The sequence below is a fragment of the Lactuca saligna genome, chromosome 9 (genome assembly GCF_052625555.1).
Source record: "Lactuca saligna cultivar CGN05327 chromosome 9, ASM5262555v1, whole genome shotgun sequence".
NCBI lineage: Eukaryota > Viridiplantae > Streptophyta > Magnoliopsida > Asterales > Asteraceae > Lactuca > Lactuca saligna.
The window spans coordinates 27,461,063-27,484,453 of NC_136425.1; the positions used below are offsets into that span (position 1 = coordinate 27,461,063).

General features: G+C 39.3%; 1 protein-coding gene across 1 annotated transcript; it reads left to right on the forward strand.

The window, feature by feature from the left end:
- The first annotated feature begins 18,805 nt into the window (after positions 1-18,805).
- On the forward strand, positions 18,806-22,266 carry LOC145015761 (ERBB-3 BINDING PROTEIN 1). Its single transcript, XM_078974235.1, has 10 exons — positions 18,806-18,981; positions 19,103-19,207; positions 19,663-19,747; positions 19,844-19,993; positions 20,107-20,260; positions 21,052-21,267; positions 21,377-21,513; positions 21,602-21,693; positions 21,765-21,944; positions 22,016-22,266. Exons 2-10 carry the CDS (start codon positions 19,114-19,116, stop codon positions 22,084-22,086), a joined length of 1,179 nt encoding a protein of 392 aa, XP_078830361.1. The 5' UTR covers positions 18,806-18,981; positions 19,103-19,113; the 3' UTR covers positions 22,087-22,266.
- The last annotated feature ends 1,125 nt before the right edge of the window (positions 22,267-23,391 follow it).

Here is a 23,391-nt window from a genome sequence, read left to right on the forward strand (position 1 = left end):
CTCTTGAATTTTGTAAAAATCCTTTTTCCATGAGACCAATGGGGGTTCAAGTCTTGTCTGGTTCATAGGTAAAATTTATACTAGACTAGATTTTCCGTTAAAAAGATGTATTATTAAGTACGTGATGAAAGTTGTTTAACTGCATTTGTAGATTGCTTACAATTATGAATTACAAAGAAAACTATGATGCAAAACTTTATTTCTAATTCAAGTCATATTTTTTTTCTTATTTCATGTATGTCAATTATAAAAATACTATCATTTATTTTTAGCTTATAAAGTACCAAAACTAGTTGTGTGTTTGAACTTGTTCACTATGACCTCTCAACTTCCCAGGCACAAGTCTTAGTGGATTCAAGCATTATTTTATTTTCATGTAACACCGTAAATTTTCAAACTTTTAAGATCACAAAAATTCTCATAACACATTTCACAAAAACCCCAATTATCTCATTAACAAAACGCAACACCACAATTGTTTGATTAATAACCCAAGATCCTCAAAACATAACTCTTTCTATCGTGTGTACAATCAAACCGGCGCCTTCTCGCGATCCTATGAAGAACCTGAAACACATAATACATAACACGTTAAGCACGAAGCTTAGTGAGTTCCCCAAAATACCACACACAGCTCATTAGTCACTCGAGGCTATAACTCAATAAGACCCTCTAGTTAATGTGTCTTAGTGGGACCCTCCGGTCCTACAGCTCGGGTAGACCCTCCGGTCCTAACTCAGTAAGCTCAAAATAATACACAACATAAATCACAAAGACATAATGCACGATATCACAATACTCAATATAAACACATAAGACCATCCGGTCACACAACTCAGATTACCACTCTAGGTATGTATAGTGAGAAGACTCACCTCAGATGATGAATAATTCCTATAGATGTTGCTGCTGCACTGACCTCTAACACTGGACCAAAATCCACAATTACCCCATTAAGATCTAAGTCTAAATCCTCACTCTTTAGGTCTAAAGGTAGTCCACTAACTATCCCATCAATAACCTAAAACTCATTGGTCCCACCAAGGCCCAATAATGAATGGGCTCTCTTGAGGCCGAACTCTCAAGTCCAAGTGACAAGCCTAACACAAGGGCCCACAAGATTAAGGCAATTATGCGATGGGAGGTGCCGAGGTCCCCATCCGATATCAGGAGTTTTCTTGGTCTGGCAGGCTATTACCAGAGATTTATCAGGGATTTCTCTAAGATTTTCATTCCTCTTACCAGATTGACCAGGAAGGGTGTTACTTTTGCTTGGGGGGCAAGCAGCAGGCCTCATTCGAGACTCTTCGCCAGAGATTATGCGAAGATCCAGTGTTAGCCCTTCCCGAGGGAGTGGATAACTTTGTAGTTTACTATGATGCATCTATATCAGGGATGGGAGCAATGCTAATGCAGAGGGGACACATGATAGCATATACATCGAGGTAGTTAAAGCCTCACGAGACGAGGTATCCCAACCATGATTTAGAGCTGGGGTCGGTGGTGTTTGCCCTTAAGATTTGACATCACTAACTTTATGGTGTCCGGTGTACCATATACACAGACCATAAGAGCTTGAAGTACCTTATGGATCAGCCCAACCTGAATATGAGACATAGGATATGGTTGGATGTAGTGAAAGACTATAACTGTGAGTTTTTGTATCACCCTGGCAAGGCTAATGTGGTAGCCGACACCCTGAGTTGTCGAGCAGTGAGTGCTCTAATCCGAGACGTGTGCATGCGGATGACGGTGATGACTCCAGTCTTAGATACCATCCGAGAGACCCATGTGGTGGTCGTGAGACCAGAGAACCATAAGAGATAGGGTGATCGGGCAGATTTCTGAGTCTGGGATGGATAGTCTGGGGCTTATGACCTTCCGTGGGCGGATATGGGTGCCATATACGGGTGGAGCTCGACATATTTTAATGGAGGAGGCCCATAGGTCAAGGTTCTCGATCCATTCGGGAGCCACCAAGATGTATTTTGACTTGAAAAGGGATTATTGGTGTCCCTGTATGAAGAGAGATGTGGCATGGGTAGTCGAGAGATGTTTGACATGTCGCCATGTCAAGGCGGAGCACCAACGTCCACATGGCCCATTGCAGCCTTTAGAGATTCCCCAGTGAAAGTGGGAACAGATTTACATGGATTTTATCACCAAATTACTGACGACCGCACAAGGTGTCGATACGATATGGGTGATTATAGATCAGTTGTCACACCCCCGAACCAGACGGCGGAAACGTCCGGGGGCTGTCGTGACTCAATTGAATACCATCACAATGAATATACATGAAACATAACATTATACATCACCAACATTTGGAATGATACAACTGGTAGCGTTTACATCCATTACATTGTTCCAAAACATTACATTCTCAAAAGTAACTGTTCGATACTAAATTAAACCACAGCAAAACGTCATAGAGTACAATTCATCCTTCACTTTATCTGTTACCTGAGAATACAAGTATTTTGAAAAAACGTCAACATATGAAATGTTGGTGAGTTCATAAGTAATGTTTGAAATCCAATGTTTGTAATGCTTTGAAAAAAAAATCACCAGAAAATCTGATATTTTCTGAAAATAGAATAACGTAAAAATATGTGAAGATCCGTGAGTATGCTTGTTTGAATTCTATAGATGTAAGCGTAAGAGTTGTGAAATTCGACATGTAGTTCGTAAGTGTACTTGTTGAAAACCCTAGGAAAACCCGACGTTTTCCTATCACTTTGCTTTAGTTATTTTGGGTACTGTTATTTCGTTACGTTAGAGGTATTCGTTGAGCTCCGGAGGCATTGAGTATACAGAGGGTGGTGAATTGTTGTATCGTACGTTAATGAAAACGTCCAATTGGCAACCGTGCTAGTGATCCCTTAGGCGTCACTCGCACTTATTCACACAACTCAATCCTCCCGGACTTGTGTAGTCCCACGACCAGAGAGAAAAAGTGAAGGTGCGAAACCCTCGGTATTTCCCTGCGTCGTTCAAGACCATTGCAATTGCGAAGGGCCCGAAGCCCAACCCGCAATCGTGAGTTACCGACTTTACTAGCAGCACTGAAGGACCCTTGGGGACCAGCAGCATGTTTGCCATTGAAAGTCCTTTTACACGCGGTCGAGTCGCATTAGACCCAACTACATGTAAGCAAGTGTCCTTTGGGCCTAAAGATCATGTCATCGGGCTAGCTAGGCTCGACAAGCATGATTTGCAACTTTTGGGCCTAAGGAGTGTACGTCGACGTATTGAGTAATTCCACGAGAGTAAAGAGTTCCAAGAGTTTCATATGTGTATTGAGCGTTATAGTGTTAGTAGTTTTGGATTTGTTATTGATTCAAGACCGAATCAATTCGTTTGATAACGATTGTTGGTGATATTGTGTATTGTAATTTATCGAGAGTCGTAGTGTCAATCTTTGTTCACAACGAGTGTATTGAATTACCCTTGAAAATTTTCTGTTTACAACCCCTCTTAATTTTGTAAATTTACTTTTTCACCCCTTTAGGTAAAATAATTTCCGGTTTAGTCCTTAAACCATTTTTCTTGACATTTTAACACCAAAAATTATTGAAATTAATATTTTTCAGCATAGTTTTCATTTAAACCAGTTTAAGTCCCTGAAATTTCAGTTTTCTCGGTTATAACCCCTCTTTTTCGCAATTTTTACATTTTTGGCCCAATTTGGAAAATTTTTGCAACTTTGGTCCTTTTTAAATTTGAAAAGCGTTTTAAACCTTTGAAAAGTACATGTAACACTAATAGTCCACTGTTTTACAGGAAAACACAGTTTTGGCCCTCCAAAACAGAAAATTTCGCATAATGGGCCCTATTGGGCCGAAATTGTCATTTTTAGCCCATTAAGCTTGAAATTTATGTTTTGATCTTCCAAAAGAGTATATTTTCAGAAAATACATTATGGAATCTGTTTTGACTCATCTCACCCATCAGATTTCGAAATATTTCATTTTGGGCTCTTTAACTTTGTATTTTTAACATTTATGTCAAAAAAATGAGTTTTTAGCCCAAAGTATGTATTGTTAAGCCACTTAGCTATTTTTCTTGGTATACTTTGTATGTAGTAGTATATTTCATGCTAGTATAAGATATATCTCGGTTTTTAGCAATTCATAACTAGATCTAGCATCAAAATCATACAAAACATACATATAAGCATAGAAATCAACCAAAACATACACATAATGATGGATCTACACCTTTACTTGTATTCTCCCCCACAAAAACTTATAAAAACCAAAAATAAGGGGGTATGAAGCTCACCTTGAGTTGTAGTTTCGGTTTTGAAGAGAGAAAAGAAGAAAATTTCGATCCTAGCAAGTCTCCTTGGTAGATCTCGAGTTTAGTGACTTCTAAGGTGCATGATCACAAGTTGGAATAGATTTAGGAGAGATTTTTGATGAAATGAAGTAGCTAGATCATGGATTAGTCATCAACTTACCTTAGATGATGTGTTTGTGGGAAAAACCTCCTTGAAAAGCTCTTGATTCTCGAAATTTTTGAAGAAGGAAGAAGGAGATGTCCTTCAAGACTTAGAGAGAATGAAATGAATTTTTGTGAGTGTGTGTGTGTGTTGTGTTCGGCCGAGAGCAAGAAAAGAGAGGAGAGGAGTGTGGTTCTTGAATTGATTTGCATGAAAACATGAGATGGTGCATGGGAGTCCTATGGATAATTATGAGGTGGCATAGGAAAGTCAACTCTCTTTCTTTGGTTGGGCTTGGGCCGAGATTTGGAGAGAAAAAGATGAGTATTGGGCCTTGTATGCTTAAGCCCATTTCATGGTTATGTTAAGTGATGTTTGGCCCCAATTAATTATAAATGTGATTTTTATGAGCTATTAAGGCTAAATTAGGTTAATTATGGTCCAAAATAGTTCATAATATTTGATTTATTTCATTCTAGGCCCAATATGGCCCACTATGTTGAAATAAATGAAAGTGGGTCCAATTAGAGCCCATTTAAGAGTTCTAAACCCAAGATAGTCAAATTGGAAGTTTATTGGTCCATTAGGCCCAATAAGGAAGTTCTAGTCCAAAATGGACCTAAATAAGAACTTCTAGGGTTTCCAATTGCTTGTTGACTATTTGTAATGCTTGTATGGTGTATTTGATTGCAATTTTGTTGTCGCAGAGTAAGCATCATACATGGCCTTATGTTTTTGGATTCATAATCCGACTTAAGTGTTGTAGTTACAAGGCACAAAATTTCTAGTTGTGACATCAGTTAACGAAGAGTGCTCACTTTTTAGCTATCAGTGAGAGCTCTTCTGCAGAAAAATTTGTTGAGATCTACTTTCGAGAGGTGGTGGCACGACATGGGGTGCCGACACCGATAGTGTCAGATCAAGATGTGCGTTTTACTTCCCGGTTTTGGAAGAAATTTCATGAGGAGTTGGATACCTGGTTGCACTTCAGTACCGCATATCACCCACGGATAGACGGGCAGAATGAGCAGACGATTCAGATGCTCGAGGACATGCCACGTGCATGTGTTATGGACTTCGAAGGGAGTTGGGACACTTACTTGCCCTTGGTTGAGTTTTCATACAACAACATCCGTAATTCCAGTATCGGTATGCCTCCCTTTGAGCTCTTATATGGTAGGAGGTGCCAGAGAGGTAGAGTAGAGAGTGAGGGGGGGGGGGGGACTGAGATAGTGCTCAAGACGACATAGCAGATTCAGCAGGTCAGACAGAGGTTACTGACGGCCTAGAGTCGTCAGAAGAGTAACGCCGATCGGCGCCATTCAGAGCTAGAGTTTCAAGTCGGAGATTTTGTCCTCCTGAAGGTATCCCCATGGAAAGGGGTGATCCGATTTAGGAAGCGGGGCAAGCTAGACCCTAAATACATTGGCCCTTTCCATGTGATTGCCCGAGTGGGTACGATAGCTTATCGGTTGGAGCTGCCTACAGAGTTGAGCTAGATTCATAACACCTTCCACGTGTCCCAACTGAGGAAGTATGTAGCCGATGAGACGGTAGTGGTCCCTTTAAAGGACATTCAGCTTGATGAACGCCTGAACTACATTGAGAGCCCGATAGTGATCTTGGATAGGAAAGTGAAGGTCTTGAGGAATAAATATGTGCCAATGGTTCAGGTTCAGTGGCAACATCAGAAAGGATTTGAGTGGACTTGGGAGCCGGAGCCCGAGATGTGGGAGCAGTACTCGGAGTTGTTTCCGGAGGATGACTTCGAGGGTGAAGTATGATTCTAGTGGAGGGAGTTGTAAAATCCCAATACTTCGCTTGCTCTATTTTCCGTCTTCATGACCTCTGACTGGGCTACTGCAATTTGAGTGGCCAGGTGCGATTGAATGGTTATTGAGAGAGTTTTCGTACAACGATTAGAGTACTCCTTCCGACTTAAGGCATCAGCTACCACGTTGGCCTTGCCTGGGTGGTACTTAATCTCACACTCATAATCGTTTAGCAATTCAACCCATCTTCGTTGCCTCATGTTCAACTCCTTTTGGTTTAAGATGTGTTGGAGACTCTTGTGATCCGTGAAGACGGTGCACTTTGTACCATAAAGGTAATGCCTCCAAATCTTTAGGGCAAAGACTACAGCTCCCAACTCTAGGTCATGGGTCGTGTAGTTTACTTCATGCGTCTTTAGTTGGCGGGATGCGTAGGCTATCACTCTCCCACGTCGCATGAGAACGCAACCTAAGCCCTGATTTGACGCGTCGCAGTAGACTACAAAATCTTCCGTTCCTTCAGGCAGAGATAGTACAGGTGCGCTACAGAGAGCTTGTTTCAAGGTTCGAAATGCAATCTCTTGTTTGTCTGTCCATTTGAATGGTACGCCCTTTTGCGTAAGCGAGGTAAGTGGCTTGGCGATCTTAGAGAAGTTTTGAATGAATCTCCTATAGTAGCCTGCTAATCCCAAGAATTGACGAATTTTTGTGGGCGTTGTCGGGATTGCCCATCCTTCTACAGCTTTGACCTTAGAGGGATCCACATGGATTCCATCTTGGCTGACTACATGACCTAGGAAGTTCACACTTCGCAGCCAGAACTCGCACTTAGAGAGTTTGGCGTAAAGTTTTTCTGATCGCAGAGTTTCTAAGACTTGTCGGAGATGTTGGCCATGCTCTTCCTTGCTTCGAGAATAGACGAGGATGTCATCGATAAAAACAATGACAAAGTTGTCGAGGAACGGTCGGCAGATTCGATTCATTAGGTCCATAAATGCGGCAGGGGCATTCGTTAGACCGAAGGGCATTACGACAAATTCATAATGTCCGTAGCGAGTTCGGAAAGCGGTTTTTGGAATATCCTCTTCCCGGACTTTGAGTTGGTGGTATCCGGACCGTAGATCTATTTTAGAAAAATAACTAGCTCCTTGGAGCTGGTCAAATAGGTCATCGATTCGTGGGAGTGGGTAGCGGTTCTTGATTGTGAGTTTATTTAACTCTCTGTAATCGATGCACATTCTAAAAGATTCGTCTTTCTTTTTGACAAAGAGCACCGGAGCTCCCCATGGCGAGTAACTAGGTCGAATAAATCCCTTGTCCAAAAGTTCGCTGAGTTGGCTGGATAATTCCTGCATCTCGGCAGGAGCCAGCCGGTAGGGTGATTTAGCGAGAGGAGTTGCTCCTGGAATAAGGTCGATTCGAAACTCAACCTGTCTCTCTGGGGGTACTCCCGGAAGATCTTCAGGAAACACGTCCGGAAATTCACATGCTACGGGAATGTCTCGAACGTTAATCTCCTCCTTGGTTTTATCCACCACGTGAGCCAGGAACGCCAGATTGTTCCTTCTTAGATATTTCTGTGCCTTGATGCACGAAACGAGGCGAAGGTTCATGCTAGATTTGTCTCCGTAAATTACTAGGGTTTCGTGATTTGGAAGACGAAGACGAACGGACTTCTCATGGCACATAATTTCGGCATGGTGGGGGCTTAACCAGTCCATGCCGATGATCACATCGAAACTCCTAATTGACACTGGCATTAGATCTATTCGAAAGACGTGTTGATTAAGAGTTAGGGTACATCCGGTGTAGATTTCCCCAGTGGATTCGGTTTTCCCATTGGCCATTTCCACCGTATAGGTTTCATTTAGCTTTTGGGGCAGTTGTTTTAATAAATGCTTAAACTTATTGCTTACGAAGCTTCGCTCCGCTCCGGTGTCAAATAAGATGCATGCATAAGCGTGGTTTAAGGGAAACGTACCGGTAACAACAGAGGGGTCTTGAATAGCCTCTCCCTGACCCATGGTCAACATCCTTCCTGTTCCTCCATTTCTTAAATTGTTGTTGTTAGGACAGTCTCGGCGGATGTGTCCAGTCTTCCCACATCCGAAGCAGGTGTGGCTAGGTCCTGCGTTATTGCCGCTGGCATGGGTGTTGTTGTTGTTGCGATGGTTGTTGTTGTTGGTTCCCTGATTTTGGTTCTGGGGAGGGTAAGCCTTGCAGTACTTTGCAGTGTGTCCCCTTCGGTTGCAACTGGTGCACTGAAAATCCTTGCATTCTCCATAGTGATGGAAACCGCACTTGTTGCATTTGGGAAGATTACCGGAATAAGGTCTGGAAGCATTTGAAGTGGCTGAGGTTGGAGCATGTGGTGCGGCTGGAACCGGTGCGGTAACAGCATTAACCGCCACAGTCTGCTGCTTCTTGGAGGTGTCGGGGCCCTGGCGCCCTTTCCTCTTATTGTTCTTTCCCCTCTTGCCATCACTTTCCTTCGTCTTCTCAGTCTCCACTAGCTTCTCTCCCTTCTTGTTGTTATGGTCATACAACCTTTTTGCCAATCTTTTCGCACTGTCAAATGTTTCGGGGTTTGCAGCTATCACATTCCCTTGAATTGGTGATGTGAGTCCCCAGATGAATCGCTCAATCTTCTTTCCTTCCGAGGTGATCATACCCGGGCACAACAGAGATAGTTCGCTAAATCTCGATATGTAGGCATCGATATTCGCGTTCTGCACAGTGAGGTTCCATAGCTCTTGCTCCATCTTCTGCATTTCGCCTCGTGGGCAGTACTCAGCCATTAACATTTCTTTCATCTCTGTCCACGGCATAGAGTTGGCTACAGGGAGCGTCATGGATTCTACATGTCCGTTCCACCAGGTGAGCGCTTGATCTACAAGAGTGCAGGCTGCGAACTTTACTTTCATCTGCTCAGGACAATCTCATATCTCGAATACTGATTCCACCTTCTCGATCCAGCGCTTCAGAGTGATCACCCCTCCAGTACCGTTAAAAGTTCGTGGTTTGGCGTTTGTGAAGTCCTTGTAGGTACATGTCTTGGTGGGTCCTTGATTCATTCCGTTGTTCGAACTTCCGGCTCCGTGTCCATTGACTCCTCCATTGTTCCCTTGATGAATTTGCGCAATCGCTGCAGTGACTGCTGCAGATACAGCTGCCTGGAATGCGGCTGAGTCAACTTCATGCGGGGTTGGTCCTGGGTTTCCGCGAGTAGGTCGGAGAGGCATCTTTCTGTGACAAAACGGAAAGATGTTGAGGGTATGTGGTTTCTGTGAGGTCGTGATCCTACTGACTAGGTGCATGGTGCGAACTTAAACACTACTACTATTGACCATTCGATCATCATTTCTCAACACATAGTAATTCGTAATATCGTAACAAAACACGTAAAACTTTATTAATATTATCCGCATTTGATACATGAAAATTTTGCTCGTAAGAGCATACATGAGTGACACTGATTCGACAACATAACGGCTCTATGAGTAGTGTAGTCACTTAAACATAGAGTCGGAGTACATAGCATATTTCCTAACGACCTACTAAGATAAGTCTATCCCTAACCGCGATGAGCTGCGTCTGAAGGTGGTGCCGAGGATGTGGATGCTCCCTGAAGACGAGCCACCAAGCGTTCTGCGTCCCGAAGTCGAGACTCCCACCGAACCTGCCTCATGTGAAACTCTCGAAGGACGTCACGCGTCTCCTGCTCCGCACGCTCAACCCTAGTCCTTAACTGGCGCACCTGATCAGCAGTGTCCTGGGCAAGGTCGCCCGTATTCCGCAACCGTTTCACCATGACTGGAAGGGCTCGATCAGCCGGTCCTCCATCTCTCAGGTCAAAGAACTCGCGTGACATGCCGTACGGGGGTCGCTGTCCCTGCTGTCTGCTCCATCTCCAAAGATCAATACCCCAGGGCGATGTAGGACCAGTGGAGCCTACACGATAGGCAGGCACCCTGATCGGGTAAGGGGGGTTGATGACTTCGTACTCCGCATCCGAATCACCCCCTTCACTATCATCAGCATCCTCCTCGAGGCTTCCTTCATCTTCCTCTGATTCGGCAGGCTCGCCATCAACTTCGGCCTCTGGTTCCCCGTCAGATTCCTCTTTGGGGTCTTCCTCGGGCTCCTCCTCAGGCTCTTCCTCGGGCTCCTCCTCTAGCCATCCGTTGTTCCCCTGGTTAGGGAAGTAGGGGTCTCCAGGGTGATGAAAACCAGCCATGCGGTCTGCGAGAGTGCGTAATTATGCTAACATTATTCCTAGGATGCTACAATTATCGCATAGATCAAGTAGGCATTCTCTTTTCGGTGGTAGGGGTATAGTTTTAGATTCCCTAGCAATCCCGATCTCATCAGGATGTGTGTTAGTTTTACTTTGGAGAGAATGTAGTTGATCAGGCTACATTCACTCCTTGGTATCACTAAGAACAGTCCCGAATTAACCGAGACACTAGTATTATTTTTGTTTGGTTCGGCGTTATGTTCCTATTCCTAATGCAAGCAAGGGTGTTTTATTTACTTGTTTTGTTCAGAGTTATGTTAGTCCCTCTTTTTGGTTTATAGTTGCATATCCATGTGTGGCTAGATATGCTAGTTCACTATAAACAAAGCTCTGATACCAACCTGTCACACCCCCGAACCAGACGGCGGAAACGTCCGGGGGCTGTCGTGACTCAATTGAATACCATCACAATGAATATACATGAAACATAACATTATACATCACCAACATTTGGAATGATACAACTGGTAGCGTTTACATCCATTACATTGTTCCAAAACATTACATTCTCAAAAGTAACTGTTCGATACTAAATTAAACCACAGCAAAACGTCATAGAGTACAATTCATCCTTCACTTTATCTGTTACCTGAGAATACAAGTATTTTGAAAAAACGTCAACATATGAAATGTTGGTGAGTTCATAAGTAATGTTTGAAATCCAATGTTTGTAATGCTTTGAAAAAAAAAATCACCAGAAAATCTGATATTTTCTGAAAATAGAATAACGTAAAAATATGTGAAGATCCGTGAGTATGCTTGTTTGAATTCTATAGATGTAAGCGTAAGAGTTGTGAAATTCGACATGTAGTTCGTAAGTGTACTTGTTGAAAACCCTAGGAAAACCCGACGTTTTCCTATCACTTTGCTTTAGTTATTTTGGGTACTGTTATTTCGTTACGTTAGAGGTATTCGTTGAGCTCCGGAGGCATTAAGTATACAGAGGGTGGTGAATTGTTGTATCGTACGTTAATGAAAACGTCCAATTGGCAACCGTGCTAGTGATCCCTTAGGCGTCACTCGCACTTATTCACACAACTCAATCCTCCCGGACTTGTGTAGTCCCACGACCGGAGAGAAAAAGTGAAGGTGCGAAACCCTCGGTATTTCCCTGCGTCGTTCAAGACCATTGCAATTGCGAAGGGCCCGAAGCCCAACCCGCAATCGTGAGTTACCGACTTTACTAGCAGCACTGAAGGACCCTTGGGGACCAGCAGCATGTTTGCCATTGAAAATTTTCTGTTTACAACCCCTCTTAATTTTGTAAATTTACTTTTTCACCCCTTTAGGTAAAATAATTTCCGGTTTAGTCCTTAAACCATTTTTCTTGACATTTTAACACCAAAAATTATTGAAATTAATATTTTTCAGCATAGTTTTCATTTAAAACAGTTTAAGTCCCTGAAATTTCAGTTTTCTCGGTTATAACCCCTCTTTTTCGCAATTTTTACATTTTTGGCCCAATTTGGAAAAATTTTGCAACTTTGGTCCTTTTTAAATTTGAAAAGCGTTTTAAACCTTTGAAAAGTACATGTAACACTAATAGTCCACTGTTTTACAGGAAAACACAGTTTTGGCCCTCCAAAACAGAAAATTTCGCATAATGGGCCCTATTGGGCCGAAATTGTCATTTTTAGCCCATTAAGCTTGAAATTTATGTTTTGATCTTCCAAAAGAGTATATTTTCAGAAAATACATTATGGAATCTGTTTTGACTCATCTCACCCATCAGATTTCGAAATATTTCATTTTGGGCCCTTTAACTTTGTATTTTTAACATTTATGTCAAAAAAATGAGTTTTTAGCCCAAAGTATGTATTGTTAAGCCACTTAGCTATTTTTCTTGGTATACTTTGTATGTAGTAGTATATTTCATGCTAGTATAAGATATATCTCGGTTTTTAGCAATTCATAACTAGATCTAGCATCAAAATCATACAAAACATACATATAAGCATAGAAATCAACCAAAACATACACATAATGATGGATCTACACCTTTACTTGTATTCTCCCCCACAAAAACTTATAAAAACCAAAAATAAGGGGGTATGAAGCTCACCTTGAGTTGTAGTTTCGGTTTTGAAGAGAGAAAAGAAGAAAATTTCGATCCTAGCAAGTCTCCTTGGTAGATCTCGAGTTTAGTGACTTCTAAGGTGCATGATCACAAGTTGGAATAGATTTAGGAGAGATTTTTGATGAAATGAAGTAGCTAGATCATGGATTAGTCATCAACTTACCTTAGATGATGTGTTTGTGGGAAAAACCTCCTTGAAAAGCTCTTGATTCTCGAAATTTTTGAAGAAGGAAGAAGGAGATGTCCTTCAAGACTTAGAGAGAATGAAATGAATTTTTGTGAGTGTGTGTGTGTGTTGTGTTCGGCCGAGAGCAAGAAAAGAGAGGAGAGGAGTGTGGTTCTTGAATTGATTTGCATGAAAACATGAGATGGTGCATGGGAGTCCTATGGATAATTATGAGGTGGCATAGGAAAGTCAACTCTCTTTCTTTGGTTGGGCTTGGGCCGAGATTTGGAGAGAAAAAGATGAGTATTGGGCCTTGTATGCTTAAGCCCATTTCATGGTTATGTTAAGTGATGTTTGGCCCCAATTAATTATAAATGTGATTTTTATGAGCTATTAAGGCTAAATTAGGTTAATTATGGTCCAAAATAGTTCATAATATTTGATTTATTTCATTCTAGGCCCAATATGGCCCACTATGTTGAAATAAATGAAAGTGGGTCCAATTAGAGCCCATTTAAGAGTTCTAAACCCAAGATAGTCAAATTGGAAGTTTATTGGTCCATTAGGCCCAATAAGGAAGTTCTAGTCCAAAATGGACCTAAATAAGAACTTCTAGGGTTTCCAATTGCTTGTTGACTATTTGTAATGCTTGTATGGTGTATTTGATTGCAATTTTGTTGTCGCAGAGTAAGCATCATACATGGCCTTATGTTTTTGGATTCATAATCCGACTTAAGTGTTGTAGTTACAAGGCACAAAATTTCTAGTTGTGACATCAGTTAACGAAGAGTGCTCACTTTTTAGCTATCAGTGAGAGCTCTTCTGCAGAAAAATTTGTTGAGATCTACTTTCGAGAGGTGGTGGCACGACATGGGGTGCCGACACCGATAGTGTCAGATCAAGATGTGCGTTTTACTTCCCGGTTTTGGAAGAAATTTCATGAGGAGTTGGATACCTGGTTGCACTTCAGTACCGCATATCACCCACGGATAGACGGGCAGAATGAGCAGACGATTCAGATGCTCGAGGACATGCCACGTGCATGTGTTATGGACTTCGAAGGGAGTTGGGACACTTACTTGCCCTTGGTTGAGTTTTCATACAACAACATCCATCATTCCAGTATCGGTATGCCTCCCTTTGAGCTCTTATATGGTAGGAGGTGCCAGAGAGGTAGAGTAGAGAGTAAGGGGGGGCACTGAGATAGTGCTCAAGACGACATAGCAGATTCAGCAGGTCAGACAGAGGTTACTGACGGCCTAGAGTCGTCAGAAGAGTAACGCCGATCGGCGCCATTCAGAGCTAGAGTTTCAAGTCGGAGATTTTGTCCTCCTGAAGGTATCCCCATGGAAAGGGGTGATCCGATTTAGGAAGCGGGGCAAGCTAGACCCTAAATACATTGGCCCTTTCCATGTGATTGCCCGAGTGGGTACGATAGCTTATCGGTTGGAGCTGCCTACAGAGTTGAGCTAGATTCATAACACCTTCCACGTGTCCCAACTGAGGAAGTATGTAGCCGATGAGACGGTATTGGTCCCTTTAAAGGACATTCAGCTTGATGAACGCCTGAACTACATTGAGAGCCCGATAGTGATCTTGGATAGGAAAGTGAAGGTCTTGAGGAATAAATATGTGCCAATGGTTCAGGTTCAGTGGCAACATCAGAAAGGATTTGAGTGGACTTGGGAGCCGGAGCCCGAGATGTGGGAGCAGTACCCGGAGTTGTTTCCGGAGGATGACTTCGAGGGCGAAGTATGATTCTAGTGGGGGGAGTTGTAACATCCCGAATCTCAGGTATAATCTTTAATCAATTTGCATTCATGATGTTAGAGCAACTTGACAAGTTGGATGCCCCAACTCACCGAGTAAAGGAGTTAATAGCCGCGTGACTTTTGGAGTCTCCTCGACGAGGTGGAGGTCCCTAACTCGACAAGTGGGAGCTGAGTGTGGAAACCATAATTTTCAGGGTTTGTGTCATATTTAAAGGACCTTAAACCTTCATTTTCACCTCCCTTATCACCCCTAAACTCTGTGAGAAACCCTAATCAAGCTTCATTCGTTGTGATAGAAAGAGAGAGAGAGAGAGAGAGAGAGAGAGAGAGAGAGAGAGAGAAGAGAGAGAGAGAGAGAGAGAGAGAGAGAGAGAAAGAGAAAGAGATGCGGAGAGAGAGAGTGTGTGTGTGAGTGAAAGAGTAAGAGAGAGAGAATAGTTTTGGGTATTCTAGTACACATTTGGACGGAGGTTGGAGAGCAACAAGGTATGGAACAAGAAGGGACTTTTGGATCCATAGTTCTTCAGTGTTAGCTTCTGTTTGAAGGTAAAAAGCTACCGCCTGATCATTTCTTTTGTTGGATCTCTTTTTAGGGAGTTTTAGGGCCCTTTTCCATCCATCTTTTGGTTTTTGAGTTTTTTGAGCTTGTCATGGAGTTGAGATTCCAAATCTGAGCAATATGAAGTCCCATGAGCCCAAAGATCCAAGCTTTATCAAGCTATTGGCAAGCTTCCATTCATTAAGCCCTCTATAGAGCTTGTTTTGGCATTTTGAGCCCTAGATGCCATGCATGGATAGATCTAGATTATGAGGCCTTAGTTCTGCTTAAATTCGTCTGAATGAGAAAATAGATTAAAGGGACTCGAAGAGTTGGTGAGCCGACTCGATGAGTTGGCTAGGGTTTTCCCCGATAGTCTGGACGCGTTATAACTCGACGAGTTTGTGAGACAAGTCGGTGAGTTGAGTTGAGTTTTCTCGATCAGTCTGAAGAACAGAGGGGACTCGACGAGTTGCATAGATGCACTCAACGAGTTGAGTCAACATGGACTGTTGACTTGAGTGTTGACTTTTAGGGTTTAGTCAATTGTGGACTTTGGAAACCATGGAGGGGTAAAATGGTCTTTTTACCCTGTTGTGACTTAGTAGAAGAGTTAGCTTAACATTTTAGGGCGGCTATTACAAATTGTTAATTAGAGATGATCATGATAAATGTAGGCGGAGTCTAGACCTACCGTTGAGTCCGAGATATTTCGGTTCTGCTTACGAAGTGAGTCTTCTCACTATACTTACCTGAGTGGTAATACTATATGACCGGAGGGTCTTATATGCTTATACCGAGTTATGTGATATCATTTATTATGTCTTTGTGATTTATGTTGTATATATTCCTATGCTATATTGAGTTAGGACCGGAGGGTCCAACCCGAGTTGTGAGACTAGAGGGTCTTCACTGAGACACATTGACTGGAGGGTCCTTATCGAGATATAGCCATGAGAGGCTAATTATATGTGTATGCGGTATTTTGGGGAAATTACTAAGCTTTGTGTTTACCGTGTTGTTTGTTATGTGTTTCAGGTACTTCTTAGGACCGTGGGAAGGCGTCAGCTTGATTGTACACATTTTTCCAGGATTTTGTTTGAGGATTCTGATATATTATCAGTCATTTTGTTGATTTGTGTTTTGATAGTTGATATACTTGTGATTTTTGAGAAAATTAATATTGATATTTGTGTGTTATAAAAAAAATAAAATTTTTGTTTGAAAATTTATGGTGTTACATGTTTTTCTACTAAGATTATACTCTTATAGGCTAAAACCCTCTAACTTTCATTTAGACTAGATGATCCCTAATACTTTGTGTTAATTTATATTTACATGGATTATTGAAGTTGGTATAGCTGATGTTTGATAAATCGCTACCTAGTATGTTAAAGTTTCTATCTTTATCGCTTATCATTCAAGTTTTGTGTAGTTAGATGACTACTTTGATTGCATATACTTGTTGTCTAGTTATTTATGAACCTTAAATTGATAGAATTAGTGATTGACCAAATCCTAGATTATGTGAATAAGTTAGTTGATTTGACTATGATAGAGAGCATAAGTTGATTATAATTTATGCTTTGGTTATTTGTCTTAATATTATATAATTAATCCTAAATTAGGTGAATAAGTTAACTGATTTCACTATGATGGGAATGTATAGACTTATAAAGCTTGATTGGTCATGAAAGGTTATACTTAGGCTCAAGGAGTTTATTATGAGGAAACTTTCTCACTAGTAGCTATGATTAGGTCTAGTAGGATACTATTTTCCATAGTTGCATTTCATGATTATGAAATATGTTAGATGAATGTAAAAACTTCTTTCCTTAACGGGAAACTGATTGAGGATGTTTACATGGCTTAACCAAAAGGTTTTCTACATTCCAAGTCTCATAATATGGCATGTAAGCTTGAACAGTCCATTTATGGACTCAAACAAGCACCTCGCAAGTGGAACATCTGTTTCAAATAGAAAATCAAGGAGTTTGGTACGTTTCTTAAGAAATAAAGTTGAATTGTATATTAGATCTAGTACTAGAGTAGTTGTCTTCCTTATCTTATATGTCAATGACATTCTTCTAATAGGAAGCGATATCCCAACACTGAATAGTGTAAAAGCATAGCTTGGGAAGAGTTTCATTTTGAAGGACTTGGGAGAAGCTACTTATGTACTTGGTATTAAGATCTATAGGGATAGATCTAGACGACTAATAGGACTTTCCCAAAACACATATTTAGATAAAATCATGAAGAGATTCAAGATGGAAGAATCTAAGAAGGGATTTTACCTATGAAACACGACTTGGTTTTTAATAAAACCCAATGTCCCAATAGTACTGAAGAACTAGATAAAACGAGTCAAGTCTCATATGTTTCGGCGATATGATCGATCATGTACACCATGATATGTACAAGGCCAGATGTTTCATACATCATTAGTATGGCGAGTCATTATTAAGTCAGTTTAGGAGAAAGTCCTTGGACCGTAATCAAGAACATTATGAACTATCTTAGGAGGACTAAATATATCTTCTTGGTTTATGGTGGCAAAGAAGAGTTAAGCATCAAATGTTATGTGGATGCAAGTTTCTAAACTGATGTGGATGCAAGTTTCCAAACCACTGTCACAGATCAAACATGATGCTCATACTAGTTTTTATTGACATTAGATTTTCTAGTGAACCGGTTTGATTACATAATTTGTGGTTTGTTCATTTGGAACATTTTAGATATTTTGATTTGGTGATTACTAATAATAAGTTGCTATATATTATTGTATTCATACTTTTGTATGTTTAGAACCACTTTTTAGGGTTTAGTTCATTTTTGGTCACTTAACTTTTGGTTTTGTGCTCATTTGGTCACTTAACTATTTTTAAGTTTTAAAAGATCATCAAACTTTTGGCTTTGTGCTCATTTAATCACTTAACTTTTGGTTTGGTTACATTTAGTCACCTAACTTTTAAAATTGTGCTCATTTAGTCACTAAACTTTTAAATTTTTTCAAAACTTTAGTGACTAAATGAACACAATTTTAAAAGTTAGGTGACTAAATGAGCACAAATCTAAAAGTTAAGTGACCAAACCACAAGTTAAGTGACTAAATGAGCCTAAAGTCAAAAGTTTGATGACCTTTTAAAACTTAAAAATAGTTAAGTGACCAACTGAGCACAAAACCAAAAGTTAAGTGACCAAAAATGAACTAAACCCTTTATAATAATATTTTATTATTCAAACTTCCACAATCAGTCCTACTCTCATAAGACAACAAGAAATATCCGAAATATTTACAAAATGATTATCCAAATCTGGATTTTGGATATCCAAAAAATTCGGATAATTTCAAATTCATATCATATTCAAATTCGATTATTTATGCACCAGACTCAATGTGGCTATATCTATCACCGTGCATAACATATAAAACTTTATAACCCTCTTAAGAAGATGGACTCTCGGCGGTCGCTCATGTTATCCATAGTCGGAGTCGCGCCACGGTTTTCGAAAAAAAAAAAAAAACTAAATTTCAAACCGAAAAAACCGTTTACTTGCCGTTTCTTTGTGATTAAAAAAAAAATGAAGATTTGGATTCGATTTTACACTAAAACCGATCAGTTATCAACCATGTACCATGTACGTAGGATACCCACATACTCATTCCTCATAACTTAGGATCTTGTAGTGATTTAATACCTTATAGATGTAAATAGTTGCACAATGAACGTGAACCAGGCAAAAACCCTAAAAAACAGTGCAACCTAACATAGGACACCCAGTATAAAAGCAAAACCGCGGCCGATCCCCAAACCCTAACCTCAAGTGCAAACACAACACCGAGCCACACTCTGTCGTTCATTTCTCTTTCCTTAAACCCTATCATATTTTCTCTGCGGATTTATTCTGGTAAGCTATCTTCTACAAATTGCAATTCGTTTTTCTTCCCAATTCACAATTTCAGTGATCCCCTTTGTTTTTCTTTGTAACTTCTTTACCTGATTATTGGCTTTTGTAACGGTAATTGTAGTTTGAAGAAACATGTCGGACGATGAAAGAGGGGAAGAGAAGGAGTTGGATCTTTCCTCTCCTGAAGTTGTAACCAAATACAAATCGGCGGCCGAGATTGTTAACAGTAAATACCATTCATCGCTTAATTTTCACATGTCCGATTTTGATTATGCCATTTATCTTGATTTTCTGCTCTACAAGTGTCATTTTTCGTGTCTACGCATTTTTTAATAATTTTTGAGTCATTTGAGAAATGTTCAAGAAAGCAGGCAACTTATCTTCACTTCAATCATGTTTCTTTTTGCTAATTAGGATCAGAAAAGGACCAAATTTACAATGCAATTAGGGAAATGTACTGTTATAGGGTCGAGACAATCAAATTGGGTATTTAGGGTTGACAGAATCAAATTTGATAAACCAGGTCCTTAATAGTAAGGTTTATTATTGAGATCATGTGATCTACATATACGATGCTTTAATCAAATGTGATTTCTACATGAATGGTTATTCCCTTCCATCATACAAAATAGTCTTTTTATTCCCGATGCTAAATACGATGCACCTTGATCAATTTTTCAGAGGCGTTGCAGTTGGTATTGTCAGAATGCAAGCCCAACACCAAGATTGTTGACATTTGTGAGAAAGGAGATTCATATATCAGGGAGTAAGCTTTTATCTTGTTCATTTTCTACCTAAATATGCTACTAGAGATTTATATTAATTTACCTTGACCTGATAATTGCATTATCTTTTAACACAGGCAAACTGGGAGTATGTACAAGAATGTAAAGAAGAAGATTGAAAGAGGTGTTGCATTTCCAACATGTCTGTCTGTGAACAACACAGTCTGCCATTACTCTCCTCTTGCAAGCGATGAGACAGTCTTAAAAGAAGGCGACATATTGAAAATGTAAGTTTTTATACTGTTTATATAAAAAGTTAATGAGATGATTTGAGGCTATTGTTATTGTTATTTATTAGTATAAAAAATGGAATCAGATGATTGTTTTTTTTTGGTTTCAGTGACATGGGGTGCCATATTGATGGTTTCATAGCTGTTGTGGGGCATACACATGTTCTTCAGCAAGGTCCAGTCACAGGAAGAGCAGCTGATGTTATTGCTGCTGCAAATACTGCTGCTGAGGTTGCACTAAGGCTTGTGAGACCTGGAAAAAAGGTAATTTATTTGATGTTTTTCATTACCACATTTATTTCTCTTTATTGTGTTGTGAAAGTAATAAAGTGTATCTTTTTGTTTTACTTTTATGTTTTTCATAAGCCATGATTTCTCTAAATGATGCAGTGTTTATTGGGCTATGGAGTACTTCCTCCTGTGATGCTTTTTATAGTCATAGTTACACTGATAGAGAGCATCATGACTTTTACCATGTTTTAAATTTTTTTTTGTCTTCCAATAACTCTATGGATCTCTTTTTCCTGTTATTTAGCAGTTTCAAATATAAAATCGTCTCTCTTTTTACGGATGACATGGTTTTTTCTAAATGATTTCTTTTTGCCTTTTTAAGCTTTTTAAGGATTCCATCTGATTACTATCTGTATCTTATATTAAAATGACTCAGTTATTTCTTTTTTAAAAGCTGTTTTGTTATTTTCTATTTGTTCTCATTAGTCTAATACACCTTTTATTTTGTTTTTGGCTTTTGTAAGGTCTCCTATGGTGTATATACCACATGATTTCTCTATGTGATGTATTTATTTATAGGCTATGGAGTTTCCTCCTATGATGCTTTTAATAGTCATAGTTACACTGATAGTGAATCATGTTTCCTTTTCCCTTTCTAATCCTTCATAGTCATTTTGTATATTTCCAAATATACACTCTTTAAGTTGTTTCTGATCTCTATAAGGCCTCCTCTTTCATATTTTTATATGAAATAAACCTGTTCTTGAAGTTTTTTTTAAAGAAAATTCATGTATTTATTCCTTTTTTTTTTTTTTTTAATGCAGAACCAAGACGTGACAGAAGCCATTCAAAAGGTTGCAGCTGCATACGACTGCAAAATCGTTGAAGGGGTTTTAAGTCATCAAATGAAGCAATTTGTGATTGATGGAAACAAAGTGGTTTTAAGTGTCTCAAATCCTGATACAAGAGTTGATGATGCTGAATTTGAGGAGAATGAAGTCTATGCAATCGATATAGTCACAAGCACAGGAGATGCCAAGGTAATTAATTAATTCTCACTCAACTCCGGAATGGAATCTCAAATTCCAAATCCGTCGGAATCCACAATCCGTAATAATATATTTACATGTATCCATATCTGTTTTGTAGCCAAAGTTGTTGGATGAGAAACAGACGACTATTTATAAAAGAGCAGTTGACAAAAACTATCACTTGAAAATGAAAGCATCACGTTTCATATTCAGTGAAATCAGTCAAAAGTTCCCAATCATGCCATTTTCAGCTAGGTTTGTATTTTTTTTTTTTATTTTCTTTTATGTTTTAATTTTATAATTTTCAAAATTGCATATATATTATGTGTTTAATTTGTGATAGGGCTTTGGAAGAGAAGCGTGCTCGATTAGGATTGGTTGAATGTGTGAATCATGAGCTTTTGCAGCCATACCCTGTTCTTCATGAAAAGCCTGGTAGGATTGTAGGAAGGAAATTTTTATTATTTTGAGGATATATAATAATAATAATTAATAAATTATGTCAGGTGATTTTGTTGCACATATCAAATTCACGGTTCTACTGATGCCAAATGGATCGGATCGTATCACTTCACATAGTCTGCAGGAGTTGCAGCCTACAAAAACCGTTGATGATCCTGAAATTAAAGCTTGGTTAGCTTTAGCTGTTAAGAGCAAGAAGAAAGGTGGTGGCAAGAAGAAGAAAGGTAATAATTTAATCTTTTTTATAATTTATATAATGAAAGTGTGACATGTTTTTTTTTTAATAAATATGAAGGTAAGAAAGGTGAAAAGGGAGAAGGTGATGAAGCGGTGGCAATGGAGGAAACAACAAATGGCGAAAGCTGAATATTTTGATTTGTGTAATTTTGAGAATTTGAATGAAATTTTGGTTCCTCCAGAGTTGGTTTTTCTTGAAGGATATGATGAGAGCATTTCATTTGAGTTGTTTTCTTTGATGGGAAATACAACCCATAAAACCAAGTCTTTCTTGATATGACATATTGGCATGTTTTGTTGGAGGATCAATCTTTGTGTTGTTTTTGTTACTTTCTTCCCTTTAGCGAGACATTTAGATAATTACTTTTAAACAAATATATAAGTATACATATATTAGAATATCTAAAGAGTTTTAAATTAGAATATCATGACTCTTTTTGTATCATCTTCTTTCTTTATGTTCGATAATAATATCACCTATTTTAAGCCAGGGAGATGGGAATTGTATGCCATGGGCGACCATGTTTATGTTAGGATTGACAAAAAGCGATACAATCTGTTATTTATAAATCCGATCCAATAATTAGTCAAACTCTAGTTAAATAAGTCGATTTGTTTAATCTATTTATATAAATGAGTTGAGATGGGATTGAAATTTCAAACTTGATATCAATTATCAACCAATATAACAAGTTGAGATGGATTAAAAATTTCAACTCTGGACATGATCCAATGTCCATGTGGACACTTAGTACAATGTTGGAAGAGAAGGGGTTAAATTATGCTATATGAAAATGTTGGTTTGAGAGGAAGATGGAAGTAGCCAAAGTACTAAGAATGTAAGATCAAGGGGGAGTGGGTGCGGTTTCGCCACATCATCACCCAAAACACCGTCCCCTCCCTGTGCCCTGTGGTATACCACACTTAGTGTGCGGCAAAGAATTATATTTTGTGCGGTAAAATTAACATGATACTTATATTGTGTTTATGTGGCAGAAGAGGAAGTGAGACTATTGTGACACCACTCACTCGAGCCTAATAGGAAGTGACTCTTGTAACACAACTCCCTCGAGTCTAACAGTGGATATGTAGTAAAACATTATTGGACATAATTACAAATGCTATAATACAAATCCGATGAGGACAAGGGTGATGCTACACTTTTAGAAAAGATGTCCGTGTACACTTTTTGATTTTTTTTCAGATTATATCGTATTTTTAGTAGGACATCCTCAAAAAAATTAAGATGCGTGCATTTATGTATATCTATTTATTAAAGCAAATTGAAGAAAAAACAGTTAAACTTAGAAAATTTAAGCCACAACAAAATGATGGTACAATATTTTAGGCCATAAGGTTTATTTACCTTTTACTTTTTTATTAATATTATTATTATTAATATTATTATTTTAATGTTGCGTCAGTTTTTTATTT